Raw genomic sequence first — 15,443 nt, 5'->3', positions numbered from 1 at the left:
ACGCTTGGGACCCAAAGCATTGCGAGCGATGCAAGGGGACGCGGTGCACAATGTGTCCATGTCAACTGTGTCGACATTCGGGTAAAAAAAACAGTGAAAAGCCCCATGTCGACCTTTTGACTGTCAACCTTGCCCATGTCGACCTAATGCTCGTGTCGACCTAATGTCCTGTCGACCTTGAACCATGTCGACCTGTGTTGACCGAAAGATTGTCGACCAACTTGCTGTAGACCCAATTATCCCAAGCGGTCTCTCTCCTCCCTGAGTGTGTATCAGGCAGTGAGTGTCCTTGTGCTGGTGACACTGGTGTGGGGCGTGGCTGGGCCGGGGGTGTGTGAGCTACGTCACAGCAGGGGGTGTTTATTGTCAGTCGTGGAGGGAGAGGGGGAGTGACCTGTGGGCACAGACATAGCTACAGGCAGCAGCATGGCGGAGGAGGACAGTAGCAGCATCCCCAGGGGCTCCTTCATATCCCGGCTCTCCAAAGCCCTGTCCCACACCCACCTGAACTTACTGGAGCAAGAGGCCATGTCTGCCCCCTCCACCCAGCCCACGGTGCTGACCCCACGCGTGTCCGCCCCACAGAGCAGCCGCAAGAGGAAGCTGTCCAAGAGCCAGAGCATGTCCGGCTCCCTGGAGAGTCTGAGCGGCATAGCCAGCGAGGCCCGGGTCCTGGTCATCAACACCGGGGGCACCATCGGGATGATGTACCAGAATGAAGGTGACTGTCTGCCCTGTGCATGGGGAGGGGGCGGGGGGTCTGTCCTGTGCCCCTGACTGCAGGCTGGTACCTGGGGATGGGGGACTGTCATGTGCCCCTGACTGTACACTGATACCTGGGGGGGTCTGTCCTGTGCCCCTGGGGATGGGGGGTCTGTCCTGTGCCCCTGGGGATGGGGGGTCTGTCCTGTGCCCCTGACTGTACACTGATACCCCCAGGGTCTGTCTTGTGCCCCTGACTGTACACTCACTGGATCTGTCCTGTGCCCCTGGGGATGGGGGGGGGGTCTGTCCTGTGCCCATGGGGGGGGGGGGGGGGGTGTCTGTCCTGTGCCCCTGACTGCAGGCTGGTACCTGGGGATGGGAGGTCTGTCCTGTGCCCATGGGGGGGTCTATCCTGTGCCCATGGGGGGGGGGGTCTGTCCTGTGCCCCTGACTGCAGGCTGGTACCTGGGGATGGGAGGTCTGTCCTGTGCCCATGGGGGGGTCTATCCTGTGCCCATGGGGGGGGGGGGGTCTGTCCTGTGCCCCTGACTGCAGGCTGGTACCTGGGGATGGGAGGTCTGTCCTGTGCCCATGGGGGGGGGGGGGTCTGTCCGTCCTGTGCCCCTGCCTGCATTGCTGGTATCTAGGGATGGGGGTATGTCCTGTACTTGGGAGAGTGGTGTCTGGCTTGTGCCCCTAGTACTTGGGTATGTGTGTGTCTGATACATGCTGGTGGGAAGTCCTTTATCTGCTAGGAAACTGATCTGGTCACTGGGTGCACCACCACTTGTTCTGTGTGATGCAATAATTTGTAACTTCTGTGTCTTGTATCACCTATTCTGTAGTAATAACTGTTTCATGTCAGTGCTGGTCTCACAGAGCTGGTGCATCATGACATTCCCCAAACTCTGCCCAGCGCACAAGTGGTTACTATTGTTTGTTTCTGTTTAAGGTGTGTTATTGTTTTAAATGCAAAAAGCGTCTTCACACAACCCCCATAATTGTGTCACTGTCCAGTGCTGGATTTCAGTAATCTGTGTTTTATTCACATATTCTGTGTATTTGTTTATAATAGAGATTAAGCCTTAAGCACCTTTTTGTTTCGTTTAACTCCGTCAATAGTCTGATAGTGAATGCAAATTATTTGTCTCCAGGGGACAGATCTCCCTAAGCAGTTGTCAGTGGGTGTCCCCAAATTATGTGCATCAGAAGGTATTACCAGAAGGCGCTGGGATGTATTCAATGCGACCAGCGGGGGGGGGGTTTATGGTGAGGATTGCCAAAAACAAGCCATCCTCGCCATTTAACCCCCTCGCAGGCCGTTCACCTTTTATTCTACATTTCGGAAGAATCCTCGCCGTCCTCTCCCCTGAACGGCGAGGTTCATGCATATTACCCTAACCATGGCAGGTATTCAATGCTGTGGGCGAGCGGCGACAGTGAGCAGGACTTCCTGCTCGCTGTCACCACTCACCGTCAGTATTCAACGCACCCCCCTCATACGCCAATTCCCCCTCGCTCCGTTTTTTGAGCGAGGGGGAATTGGCGTATGCGCCTCCAGAAGCAGCGAGACTCGCGGCTTAATACAGCGAGTTTTCTGCATTAGCCGCGGGTCTCGCTGTTTTGGTGAATTCTCGCCATCCTGTGACGTGAGGATTTTCCCAGAACGTTAAATAGAGCGAGCGGCCGGCGCGGGGGTTAAACAGCGAGGATCGCTGGTTTTCTGCAAACTTCGCCGACCGCATTGAATACCTGCCTATTTCGCAGCCCGCACATGCAGTTTCCACCTCGCTTCTTTTGGGAGGTGGAAACGGTGAGTACAGGGGGGGGGGGGGGGCGGCATTTCAATACAGACTTGTGAGCTATCGGCGCTGTTCGCTGTCACAGCTCGCCATAGGGCATTGAACATACGCAACTAACTTGCATGTCATTTATCCTCCCCTGCTAGACGCATCCCCACTGTAATCAGCCCATAGATGGCAGTGATTGTGCGTCATCCAATATATTCTGTGTTTCATACAAAGAGGTGGGTTGGGATCATTTGGTCTACAGCATTATGGTCAATAGTAGTTAGGGCCACACCATTAGGTCGACATGAGTCTAGGTTGACATAGGAAAAGGTCGACATGGTTCTAGGTCGAAAGGTCATTAATTTGACAGGTCGTTAGTTTGACATTGTCTAGGTCGACATTGGGTTTTTCACTGTTGTTTGACCTGAAGGTCAACACAGGCTCCAGGCACGGTGCCTCGCTACGCTCGGCACACTATTTTATTCTCACCCCATGCCCTAGTGGATGGCAGGGCATGAAATACCGCCTGTCAGCACATGTCGGCTCAAAAAACAGTGAAAAACCCCATGTCGACCTAGACAATGTCGAATTAATGACTGTTCGACCTTTTCCCGTGTTGACCTAATTACTGCATCCCAAAGAGGTACAACAAAGACACAAATGTAGCATTTAAAAGCCAAATTAATCCTATAAAACCCTCCCACAGCTTAAAAATGGAGGCAGTCTTTGGGGAGAATTCAGTGCTTGAGGTAAAGCACCCGGCCAGTTGTGGATAAGTGTGTTCCCTTTACATGTGGTACTCTATGTAAAAAATAAGTAAGTCTCTAGCGTGTGAATATTATTATTATTATTATTATTATTATTATTATTATTATTACTCTCTCTAGTGGTCTCCCTTCATCTTTCCACTGGGGAGGGTGTGTGGGGAGGTGTAGTTCTCCCAGCTGCTGTCTTTGGGGGAGGGGGGACAGTCAAACACACAACTCAAACATTCTTGCACACAAATACGGGGCCTACACACGTAGAGTTTTGCTGAGCGATCTGAGCCATGCTGGAACGCTCATCAAAATCGCTCAGCCCATCGATGTCAGTGCTGTGCGCTAAGCGATCTGTCTGGCGCAGTGTTCTTCGGTGAAAACACGCGCCCTGACCGGTGACTAACTAGATTTATCCAGCAAGCTGGATCACAAACGCTGGGCAGTAGCGAAGCGAGGGGCCGCACATCACTGTCACTATCGCCCGTACATACGAAGCGATGTATCATCCAAGTGTCTAGTTAGATCACTTAGATAATGCTTTGAAATTCAGCCATGTGTAGGCTCCAGGGGGGGGGGGAGGAGAATGACTCAAACCTACTTGCACACCCTCAGACACTCCTACACCTCAAGGGTCATACACACCGGGTGATTTTAGCCTGTTTTGTAAGTGATCTGACTGGATCGCTTAGAAATTAAGCAGGGATCCCTCCGTGTGTATGCCCCTGAGCGATACCACGCGTCGCCTGACTAGAGCAATATGGTGATAGTTGAAAAATGTGTCACTAATTGAATAGCACCGTGAGTTGTCTTATCCTGGGCAGACTCTTTCCAGTCCGTTTAGAAAGGAAAAAGTCGAAGTGTCCACATTACTTCTAGTATCTTTCGCGTGAAGCAACTTTCCAGCGGTGGCTGATTAACCAACAGCCTGATTATGCTGCAGCCTAGGGCACCAGCATGGGGTGGGATATGGGGAGGAGGGGGGGCGCCTTGCAGATGGCATCCAAGGAATAAAGTTAAAGCTTAATTTATTCCATGCTTGTTACCCCCCACCCCAGAACAGACCAGGCAGTGGCCAGGTGGTGCTGGATGACTGCCCGACAGTCGGGATTCCAACTGGTGGGATATTCTCCCTTGTGGGGGGTGCACGACCCCCATGGAGGGAGACTAGAACGTGTGGCGAGCGAAGTGAGCTAACGAGCCCGCAAGGGGGCTTCTTTGTGCTCGCCCCCCCTGTCGGAGCACCGGCAGTCCGGATTCTGATGTCAGGATACTAACCGCCGGGATCCCGATTGTCAGACCGTCATACCACACCCGTGGCCAGGGAGAACTCCCCAAACCAGGGTTGCCTACCCTCTTGGAAATCTGATCCGCCTCTTGGAAATCTGATCCGCCTCCTGGTGGAGGGTCCATGGGACAAAATTACATTATTGCACTGTAGCCCCACCCACTGCTGTGCAATGCCTGAAATACCGACATTGGGGAGCATGGCCATGATGACTAAATTGGGCTGACCATGCCCCATTCGGTATGTTTCTCCGTAGCTTAGCCATAGCGACCATCGAAACATGTGGAAGGTGCAGTCATATGAAAGTGACTTTCAATTCATTTACATAGGCGTGCACGCTGGGAAGGAAATGGGCGGCAGCTGACATCCGGTGATGTCATCTCCCCGCCCCCGCGGCTCATTAGCATGAGAACGCCCATGAAACGCTGGGCATTCCCGTATGATAATAGAGCTGCCCCTCTCTACCCGCTGTGTTGTGTGCGTGCACCTGGCGAACAGACTGTTCGGGGATGCAAACGGAAATTGAATAACCCCCACTGTCCCCAGCACTGTATTTCACTTTGGTTGTGGTTACGCTGCTGTTTCCATGGTAACGGTAAGCGCTGAAACACACAGTAACAATGCTGACAGCTGCTCTTCAAGATAACAGATAACGTAACATGTTCCGTATAGATCGCAGACTGCTGGACACAAACAGGAGCGAGCGCCAGTGATGCGACAGGAAATATAAATATTGTCCTGTATCAGATCCTCTTCATCTTCCTCACACCTGGACTCCACATGTAGGAACCGCCTCTGGATTCAGGACATGCGCAGGACCCGCAAGGTGCGCAGACAGACCGCCACAAATACTTCCAAAATCGCTATGTAGTCGGTATCTGGCTGACGCGAAGCCGCTGTTTCTGGGCAGTGACCTGACGTTTTCTGGGTGTGAAAGATAAAACGCCGGCATTTTCTCTGACACAGACTGGAAAGATCTTTTGATGGAACATGAATTGCATCTGCATTTATTGTGAATTGCCACCTGCGAACGATATGGGCGCACACAGTGACCTATGTCATTAACGATTGGTCAGTGATGTCACCGGGATCCTTCTCTGTACATGCATCATTCACTGGATAGTCCACAAGCTGCAGGTAGACACGGCGGGAAGGGGCACATTTAGCTCACACACGTAGTGAGGCGCTGTGCCCGAATCTTTCGAGCGGATGCGGTTCTACGTTTCAGTGTCCATGTCGACTGTGTTGAAATTCGGGATAAACAAAAGTGAAAAATCTCATGTCGACTTTAGTTCTTGTCTATCCTATGATCCGTGCCCATTATCCATATAGTCAGTGAGTACCCAGTATTAGGGGGAGATTTCTCAAATCTTGGAGACTTTTTCATTCACAGGTTATCCCTCTCCCCTCTCTTTATGCAGGGACCGGGAATGCATGCCAGGATATCCCCCCTCACCTGTCTGTATGCAGGGACTGGGAATGCATGCCAGGTTATCCCCCCTCCCCTGTCTGTATGCAGACACTAGGAATGCATGCCAGGTTATCCGCCCTGAGCCCTCCCCTGTCTGTTTGCAGACACCATGAATACATGCCAGGTTATCCCCCTCCCCTGTCTGTTTGCAGACACCAGGAAAACATGCCAGGTTATCCCTCCTCCCCTGTCTGTTTGCAGACACCAGGAATACATGCCAGGTTATCCCCCCTCCCCTGTCTGTTTGCAGACACCAGGAATACATGCCAGGTTATCCGCCCTGAGCCCTCCCCTGTCTGTTTGCAGACACCAGGAATACATGCCAGGTTATCCCCCTCCCCTGTCTGTTTGCAGACACCAGGAAAACATGCCAGGTTATCCCTCCTCCCCTGTCTGTTTGCAGACACCAGGAAAACATGCCAGGTTATCCCCCCTCCCCTGTCTGTTTGCAGACACCAGGAATGCATGCCAGGTTATCCGCCCTGAGCCCTCCCCTGTCTGTATGCAGACACCAGGCATGCATGCCAGGTTATCCCCCCTCCCCTGTCTGTTTGCAGACTCCAGGAATACATGCCAGGTTATCCGCCCTGAGCCCTCCCCTGTCTACCTTTGCACTAATAAGATGAGAGGTAAGTCCCGTCCTCCCCAGTGTCAGCCCACAGCAGCACCAGGACTCTCACTGCCTGTGTCTGGCTGGTCCGGGGGTGTGTGAGCTACGTCACAGCAGGGGGTGTTTATTGTCACTCGTGGAGGGAGAGGGGGAGTGACCTGTGGGCACAGACATAGCTACAGGCAGCAGCATGGCGGAGGAGGACAGTAGCAGCATCCCCAGGGGCTCCTTCATATCCCGGCTCTCCAAAGCCCTGTCCCACACCCACCTGGACTTACTGGAGCAAGAGGCCATGTCTGCCCCCTCCACCCAGCCCACGGTGCTGACCCCACGCGTGTGCGCCCCACAGAGCAGCCGCAAGAGAAAGCTGACCCCAGCCCCCCGATCCTTGCCTGTCTCCCTGAAGCAGAGACGGGCAGGGAAAGCGCTCCCCGCCGCCGTGTTGGCGGGGACGCGCGTGCGTTTAAGATGCTTGCACATCCCCGTCAGATGGAGCACCTCTCCACCAGCGATCACCAGCGCTGGCTGAGAGGCATCTGTATGGGCTTACTGGGCAGCTGCCCTAGGGCCCACAAATCCTAGGGGCCTCCGAGCAGTGGTCTGCTGGGGCCTCTGGAGTTTCCTGTGAGGCCAGTAGAGATTGCTGCCCGGCTGCTTTGATTGGGAATTACACAAAATCAGAGCTGAAAAATCGCTGGAAACAGCATCATACACATTGTGCGAATAAAGTGCTTCCAGCAGATATCAGCACAACAGACATTAACAACAATACCCCCGGCAAAAATATATATACAGCCGATGATTCAAGGGGTACACATTGTGTTTCTGTAAACAATTTATTGTATGTGCCCTATCAAACAACAGCGAGATATAATATACCTGGCTATATTGCAGCAAACTGTCAAAACGCTGGAAATAGCACCACACATATACTTATCACTCGCCCTGTAACCAATTAGAAGGTATCTTAAGAATACCCAACAATCAAAAGCGCTGATCCAATCCTACAGTATCTTTTATTAAGAAATACCACAGACCTGTTGGGGATAGAGGGGACACACTACGCGGGGTCAAATCCCCTTTTATACTTACCCTGTCTTACCTTTATTTTTGTGTTTTTATATGTCGCAGTTCTTAATAAATAAACCAATAAAAGCTATATTTTAGTAAATTCTTTCTCTCAGGTGCGCCGAATTAGTGACAATCTTTTCTTTCCTTCCTATCAAAATCAGAGCTGCCAGGGGTGCTCAAACCTGATCCTCAGGACCCAATATTTCACGTTTTCCAGGTCACCCAGCAGGTGCATTCATTACCCATTGACACATTTTAAAAGTTCACAGGTGGAGCTAATTATTTCACATGTGATTCTGTGAGGGGACCTGCAAAACATGCACCGTGTGGGGTCCTGGGGACCGAGTTTGAGAACCTGTGCTGTAAGCTAATTGCTGGATGGCTAATAGCATTTGGAGAAACGCCGCGGGAAGTTGTTATATAAAAATAATGTTTTAATAAAGTTTTGGACCCAGTGCATTTCTTTGCCTAGGGCCCACAATGCTGTTAAGATGACCCTGCTGTCCTGTGCCCCCTTCCTGCATGCTGGCACTTGTGGATGGGTGGCCTGTCATGTGCCCCCTTCCTGCATGCTAGTAGTGGGGGGGGGTCTGTCCTGTGCCCCATCTGGCACTTGTGGAGGGTTGGCCTGTCCTGTGCCCCCTTCCTGCATGCTGGTACTGGGGAGGGGGTCTGTCCTGTGCCACTGTCTGCACATTGGCACTTGTGGAGGGGTGGCCTGTCCTGTGCCCCCTTCCTGCATGCTGGTACTGGGGGAGGGGGTCTGTCCTGTGCCACTGTCTGCACGTTGGCACTTGTGGAGGGGTGGCCTGTCCTGTGCCCCCTTCCTGCATGCTGGTACTGGGGGAGGGGGTCTGTCCTGTGCCACTGTCTGCACGCTATTATCTGGGGAGGGGGGTCTGTGCCCCTGCCTGCACTGCACACACTGTGATACTTGGGAGAATGGGGTCTGGACTGTGCCTAGGGTAGCCACCTCTCCCGGATTTCTGGGATTCTCCTGTATTTGATGGCAACCCTCCAGGAGACTTTTCCAGTCACCCGGGTTCTGGGATTGTCCTGGAATCCGGATGGCTGAAAAAAGAGAGAGAGTCTGTAGCGGGCGCATTTGGTGAAGATTCACTGCCGCTGCGGAGCTACAGACGCTCACGCGAGATGTCATCTGATTGTGGTTGGTCAGACAGTGAGGACTTGTGACTGCCTGGGGGGGGGGGGGGTGGGTGGGGTGCTGCTGTGCCTGTATGCTGCGCTATATAAGAAACTGTTAATAAATAAATAAATACTCCACCTTATGGTTCTAGTTTCCATAAGGCAGTATTACAGGGGGAGCCGCCTGTGGTGTCCTGTTGTTGTTGTTATTATTATGCAGGGGGAGCAGCCTGTGGTGGTGTCCTGTTATTATACAGGGGGAGCAGCCTGTGGTGGTGCCCTGTTGTTGTTATATAAGGGGAGCAGCCTGTTGTTGTTATATAAGGGGAGCAGGGGGATTTCTCAGCCCTCACCACCTCACCTCTAACGGAGCAAATGTTTTTAAGTTGTTGCTTTTTTGTTTGATTGGGGGGTATAATCATAGCTCCGCCCTCTTACTGATCAGGCTCCGCCCACTACAACTTCTCTGTCTTGTATCAGGCATTCTGTAGTAATAACTGTTGATGATCATGTCAGCGCTGGTCTCACAGAGCTGGTGTCATGGCATAAGCCAAACTCTGCCCAGTGCACAAGTGGTTACTATTGTTTGTTTCTGGTTAGGGTGTTTTTGTTTTAAATGCAAAAAGCGTCTTCACACAACCCCCATAATTGTGTCACTGTCCAGTCCTGGATTTCAGTAATCTGTGTTTTATTCACATATTCTGTGTATTTGTTTATATAAGAGATCACACCTTAAGCACCTTTGTTTTAATTAACTCCGTCAATAGTCTGATAGTGAATGCAAATTAATTGTCTCCAGGGGACAGATCTCCCTGAGCAGGTGTCAGAAGGTATTACCAGAAGGCAGAACATCGCATTCCCTCAAACAAATAACCCCACATAGGACCTCATTCTGGTCCACAAGCAACGCTGCGAAATTCACAGCGCTGCGTGTGGCGCAAACGCTGTCTGCTGTGACCATCGAATGATTTCTCCAGCGCTCGCAGATCGGAGACACCTCTATGGTGTCTCTGATCTGTGAGCGCCCTGTGCGGGAAGCTGACATTCGCTGCCTTGACCCCCGCACCCGTGTTGCCGTAACGCTGGGCATTCCCATGGGCTGTACCCCCCCGCCCACACTGCTAGGTGCATGTGGGGCAGCGAACATGTAGTTCGCCATGCACGCTGCGTCAGTGTAGATGCAAAACATCGGTCCCTCGTGCAAACGCACAGGGGTCTGAACAATTTAGAATAACCCATAGTTCCCAAATTGAAATGACCAAAAAATAACACACACAGCTTTAAACTTGTGGGGGGAATTCAGTTGTGCGTGATGTAAAACACTGCCAGTTTGAATTACTGTGGATAAGTGCGTTCACATTTACATGCGGTATCCAATTTAAATTTTAAAAAAAAAATGGTCATGGGGTTTTCTTCCTCTCTAGTGGTCTCCCTTCATCTTTCCACTGGGGAGGGTGTGTGGGGAGGTGTAGTTCTCCCAGCTGCTGTCTTTGGGGGAGGGGGGACAGTCAAACACACAACTCAAACATTCTTGCACACAAATACGGGGCCTACACACGTAGAGTTTTGCTGAGCGATCTGAGCCATGCTGGAACGCTCATCAAAATCGCTCAGCCCATCGATGTCAGTGCTGTGCGCTAAGCGATCTGTCTGGCGCAGTGTTCTTCGGTGAAAACACGCGCCCTGACCGGTGACTAACTAGATTTATCCAGCAAGCTGGATCACAAACGCTGGGCAGTAGCGAAGCGAGGGGCCGCACATCACTGTCACTATCGCCCGTACATACGAAGCGATGTATCATCCAAGTGTCTAGTTAGATCACTTAGATAATGCTCTGAAATTCAGCCATGTGTAGGCTCCAGGGGGGGGGGGAGGAGAATGACTCAAACCTACTTGCACACCCTCAGACACTCCTACACCTCAAGGGTCATACACACCGGGTGATTTTAGCCTGTTTTGTAAGTGATCTGACTGGATCGCTTAGAAATTAAGCAGGGATCCCTCCGTGTGTATGCCCCTGAGCGATACCACGCGTCGCCTGACTAGAGCAATATGGTGATAGTTGAAAAATGTGTCACTAATTGAATAGCACCGTGAGTTGTCTTATCCTGGGCAGACTCTTTCCAGTCCGTTTAGAAAGGAAAAAGTCGAAGTGTCCACATTACTTCTAGTATCTTTCGCGTGAAGCAACTTTCCAGCGGTGGCTGATTAACCAACAGCCTGATTATGCTGCAGCCTAGGGCACCAGCATGGGGTGGGATATGGGGAGGAGGGGGGGCGCCTTGCAGATGGCATCCAAGGAATAAAGTTAAAGCTTAATTTATTCCATGCTTGTTACCCCCCACCCCAGAACAGACCAGGCAGTGGCCAGGTGGTGCTGGATGACTGCCCGACAGTCGGGATTCCAACTGGTGGGATATTCTCCCTTGTGGGGGGTGCACGACCCCCATGGAGGGAGACTAGAACGTGTGGCGAGCGAAGTGAGCTAACGAGCCCGCAAGGGGGCTTCTTTGTGCTCGCCCCCCCTGTCGGAGCACCGGCAGTCCGGATTCTGATGTCAGGATACTAACCGCCGGGATCCCGATTGTCAGACCGTCATACCACACCCGTGGCCAGGGAGAACTCCCCAAACCAGGGTTGCCTACCCTCTTGGAAATCTGATCCGCCTCTTGGAAATCTGATCCGCCTCCTGGTGGAGGGTCCATGGGACAAAATTACATTATTGCACTGTAGCCCCACCCACTGCTGTGCAATGCCTGAAATACCGACATTGGGGAGCATGGCCATGATGACTAAATTGGGCTGACCATGCCCCATTCGGTATGTTTCTCCGTAGCTTAGCCGTAGCGACCATCGAAACATGTGGAAGGTGCAGTCATATGAAAGTGACTTTCAATTCATTTACATAGGCGTGCACGCTGGGAAGGAAATGGGCGGCAGCTGACATCCGGTGATGTCATCTCCCCGCCCCCGCGGCTCATTAGCATGAGAACGCCCATGAAACGCTGGGCATTCCCGTATGATAATAGAGCTGCCCCTCTCTACCCGCTGTGTTGTGTGCGTGCACCTGGCGAACAGACTGTTCGGGGATGCAAACGGAAATTGAATAACCCCCACTGTCCCCAGCACTGTATTTCACTTTGGTTGTGGTTACGCTGCTGTTTCCATGGTAACGGTAAGCGCTGAAACACACAGTAACAATGCTGACAGCTGCTCTTCAAGATAACAGATAACGTAACATGTTCCGTATAGATCGCAGACTGCTGGACACAAACAGGAGCGAGCGCCAGTGATGCGACAGGAAATATAAATATTGTCCTGTATCAGATCCTCTTCATCTTCCTCACACCTGGACTCCACATGTAGGAACCGCCTCTGGATTCAGGACATGCGCAGGACCCGCAAGGTGCGCAGACAGACCGCCACAAATACTTCCAAAATCGCTATGTAGTCGGTATCTGGCTGACGCGAAGCCGCTGTTTCTGGGCAGTGACCTGACGTTTTCTGGGTGTGAAAGATAAAACGCCGGCATTTTCTCTGACACAGACTGGAAAGATCTTTTGATGGAACATGAATTGCATCTGCATTTATTGTGAATTGCCACCTGCGAACGATATGGGCGCACACAGTGACCTATGTCATTAACGATTGGTCAGTGATGTCACCGGGATCCTTCTCTGTACATGCATCATTCACTGGATAGTCCACAAGCTGCAGGTAGACACGGCGGGAAGGGGCACATTTAGCTCACACACGTAGTGAGGCGCTGTGCCCGAATCTTTCGAGCGGATGCGGTTCTACGTTTCAGTGTCCATGTCGACTGTGTTGAAATTCGGGATAAACAAAAGTGAAAAATCTCATGTCGACTTTAGTTCTTGTCTATCCTATGATCCGTGCCCATTATCCATATAGTCAGTGAGTACCCAGTATTAGGGGGAGATTTCTCAAATCTTGGAGACTTTTTCATTCACAGGTTATCCCTCTCCCCTCTCTTTATGCAGGGACCGGGAATGCATGCCAGGATATCCCCCCTCACCTGTCTGTATGCAGGGACTGGGAATGCATGCCAGGTTATCCCCCCTCCCCTGTCTGTATGCAGACACTAGGAATGCATGCCAGGTTATCCGCCCTGAGCCCTCCCCTGTCTGTTTGCAGACACCATGAATACATGCCAGGTTATCCCCCTCCCCTGTCTGTTTGCAGACACCAGGAAAACATGCCAGGTTATCCCTCCTCCCCTGTCTGTTTGCAGACACCAGGAATACATGCCAGGTTATCCCCCTCCCCTGTCTGTTTGCAGACACCAGGAAAACATGCCAGGTTATCCCCCCTCCCCTGTCTGTTTGCAGACACCAGGAATACATGCCAGGTTATCCGCCCTGAGCCCTCCCCTGTCTGTTTGCAGACACCAGGAATACATGCCAGGTTATCCCCCCTCCCCTGTCTGTTTGCAGACACCAGGAATGCATGCCAGGTTATCCGCCCTGAGCCATCCCCTGTCTGTATGCAGACACCAGGCATGCATGCCAGGTTATCCCCCCTCCCCTGTCTGTTTGCAGACTCCAGGAATACATGCCAGGTTATCCGCCCTGAGCCCTCCCCTGTCTACCTTTGCACTAATAAGATGAGAGGTAAGTCCCGTCCTCCCCAGTGTCAGCCCACAGCAGCACCAGGACTCTCACTGCCTGTGTCTGGCTGGTCCGGGGGTGTGTGAGCTACGTCACAGCAGGGGGTGTTTATTGTCACTCGTGGAGGGAGAGGGGGAGTGACCTGTGGGCACAGACATAGCTACAGGCAGCAGCATGGCGGAGGAGGACAGTAGCAGCATCCCCAGGGGCTCCTTCATATCCCGGCTCTCCAAAGCCCTGTCCCACACCCACCTGGACTTACTGGAGCAAGAGGCCATGTCTGCCCCCTCCACCCAGCCCACGGTGCTGACCCCACGCGTGTGCGCCCCACAGAGCAGCCGCAAGAGAAAGCTGACCCCAGCCCCCCGATCCTTGCCTGTCTCCCTGAAGCAGAGACGGGCAGGGAAAGCGCTCCCCGCCGCCGTGTTGGCGGGGACGCGCGTGCGTTTAAGATGCTTGCACATCCCCGTCAGATGGAGCACCTCTCCACCAGCGATCACCAGCGCTGGCTGAGAGGCATCTGTATGGGCTTACTGGGCAGCTGCCCTAGGGCCCACAAATCCTAGGGGCCTCCGAGCAGTGGTCTGCTGGGGCCTCTGGAGTTTCCTGTGAGGCCAGTAGAGATTGCTGCCCGGCTGCTTTGATTGGGAATTACACAAAATCAGAGCTGAAAAATCGCTGGAAACAGCATCATACACATTGTGCGAATAAAGTGCTTCCAGCAGATATCAGCACAACAGACATTAACAACAATACCCCCGGCAAAAATATATATACAGCCGATGATTCAAGGGGTACACATTGTGTTTCTGTAAACAATTTATTGTATGTGCCCTATCAAACAACAGCGAGATATAATATACCTGGCTATATTGCAGCAAACTGTCAAAACGCTGGAAATAGCACCACACATATACTTATCACTCGCCCTGTAACCAATTAGAAGGTATCTTAAGAATACCCAACAATCAAAAGCGCTGATCCAATCCTACAGTATCTTTTATTAAGAAATACCACAGACCTGTTGGGGATAGAGGGGACACACTACGCGGGGTCAAATCCCCTTTTATACTTACCCTGTCTTACCTTTATTTTTGTGTTTTTATATGTCGCAGTTCTTAATAAATAAACCAATAAAAGCTATATTTTAGTAAATTCTTTCTCTCAGGTGCGCCGAATTAGTGACAATCTTTTCTTTCCTTCCTATCAAAATCAGAGCTGCCAGGGGTGCTCAAACCTGATCCTCAGGACCCAATATTTCACGTTTTCCAGGTCACCCAGCAGGTGCATTCATTACCCATTGACACATTTTAAAAGTTCACAGGTGGAGCTAATTATTTCACATGTGATTCTGTGAGGGGACCTGCAAAACATGCACCGTGTGGGGTCCTGGGGACCGAGTTTGAGAACCTGTGCTGTAAGCTAATTGCTGGATGGCTAATAGCATTTGGAGAAACGCCGCGGGAAGTTGTTATATAAAAATAATGTTTTAATAAAGTTTTGGACCCAGTGCATTTCTTTGCCTAGGGCCCACAATGCTGTTAAGATGACCCTGCTGTCCTGTGCCCCCTTCCTGCATGCTGGCACTTGTGGATGGGTGGCCTGTCATGTGCCCCCTTCCTGCATGCTAGTAGTGGGGGGGGGGTCTGTCCTGTGCCCCATCTGGCACTTGTGGAGGGTTGGCCTGTCCTGTGCCCCCTTCCTGCATGCTGGTACTGGGGAGGGGGTCTGTCCTGTGCCACTGTCTGCACATTGGCACTTGTGGAGGGGTGGCCTGTCCTGTGCCCCCTTCCTGCATGCTGGTACTGGGGGAGGGGGTCTGTCCTGTGCCACTGTCTGCACGTTGGCACTTGTGGAGGGGTGGCCTGTCCTGTGCCCCCTTCCTGCATGCTGGTACTGGGGGAGGGGGTCTGTCCTGTGCCACTGTCTGCACGCTATTATCTGGGGAGGGGGGTCTGTGCCCCTGCCTGCACTGCACA

The 15,443-nt window shown here is 52.1% G+C and overlaps 1 protein-coding gene across 1 annotated transcript in view; it reads left to right on the top strand.

Annotated features, from left to right (window-relative positions):
* Positions 1 to 373: 373 nt before the first annotated feature.
* The window catches only part of ASPG (asparaginase), an 81,610-nt gene continuing 66,540 nt past the window's right edge, over positions 374 to 15,443 (top strand). The window contains exon 1 of the mRNA XM_083165831.1: positions 374 to 721. Coding sequence (XP_083021957.1) covers positions 427 to 721 — 295 coding nt within the window. The 5' untranslated portion in view covers positions 374 to 426. The remainder of the gene's footprint in view (positions 722 to 15,443) is intronic.

This window comes from Crinia signifera, chromosome 12 (genome assembly GCF_055691185.1).
Source record: "Crinia signifera chromosome 12, ASM5569118v1, whole genome shotgun sequence".
Lineage (NCBI taxonomy): Eukaryota > Metazoa > Chordata > Amphibia > Anura > Myobatrachidae > Crinia > Crinia signifera.
The sequence above is the reverse complement of the archived record's forward strand: the minus strand, read 5'-3'. Positions and strand labels throughout refer to the sequence as shown.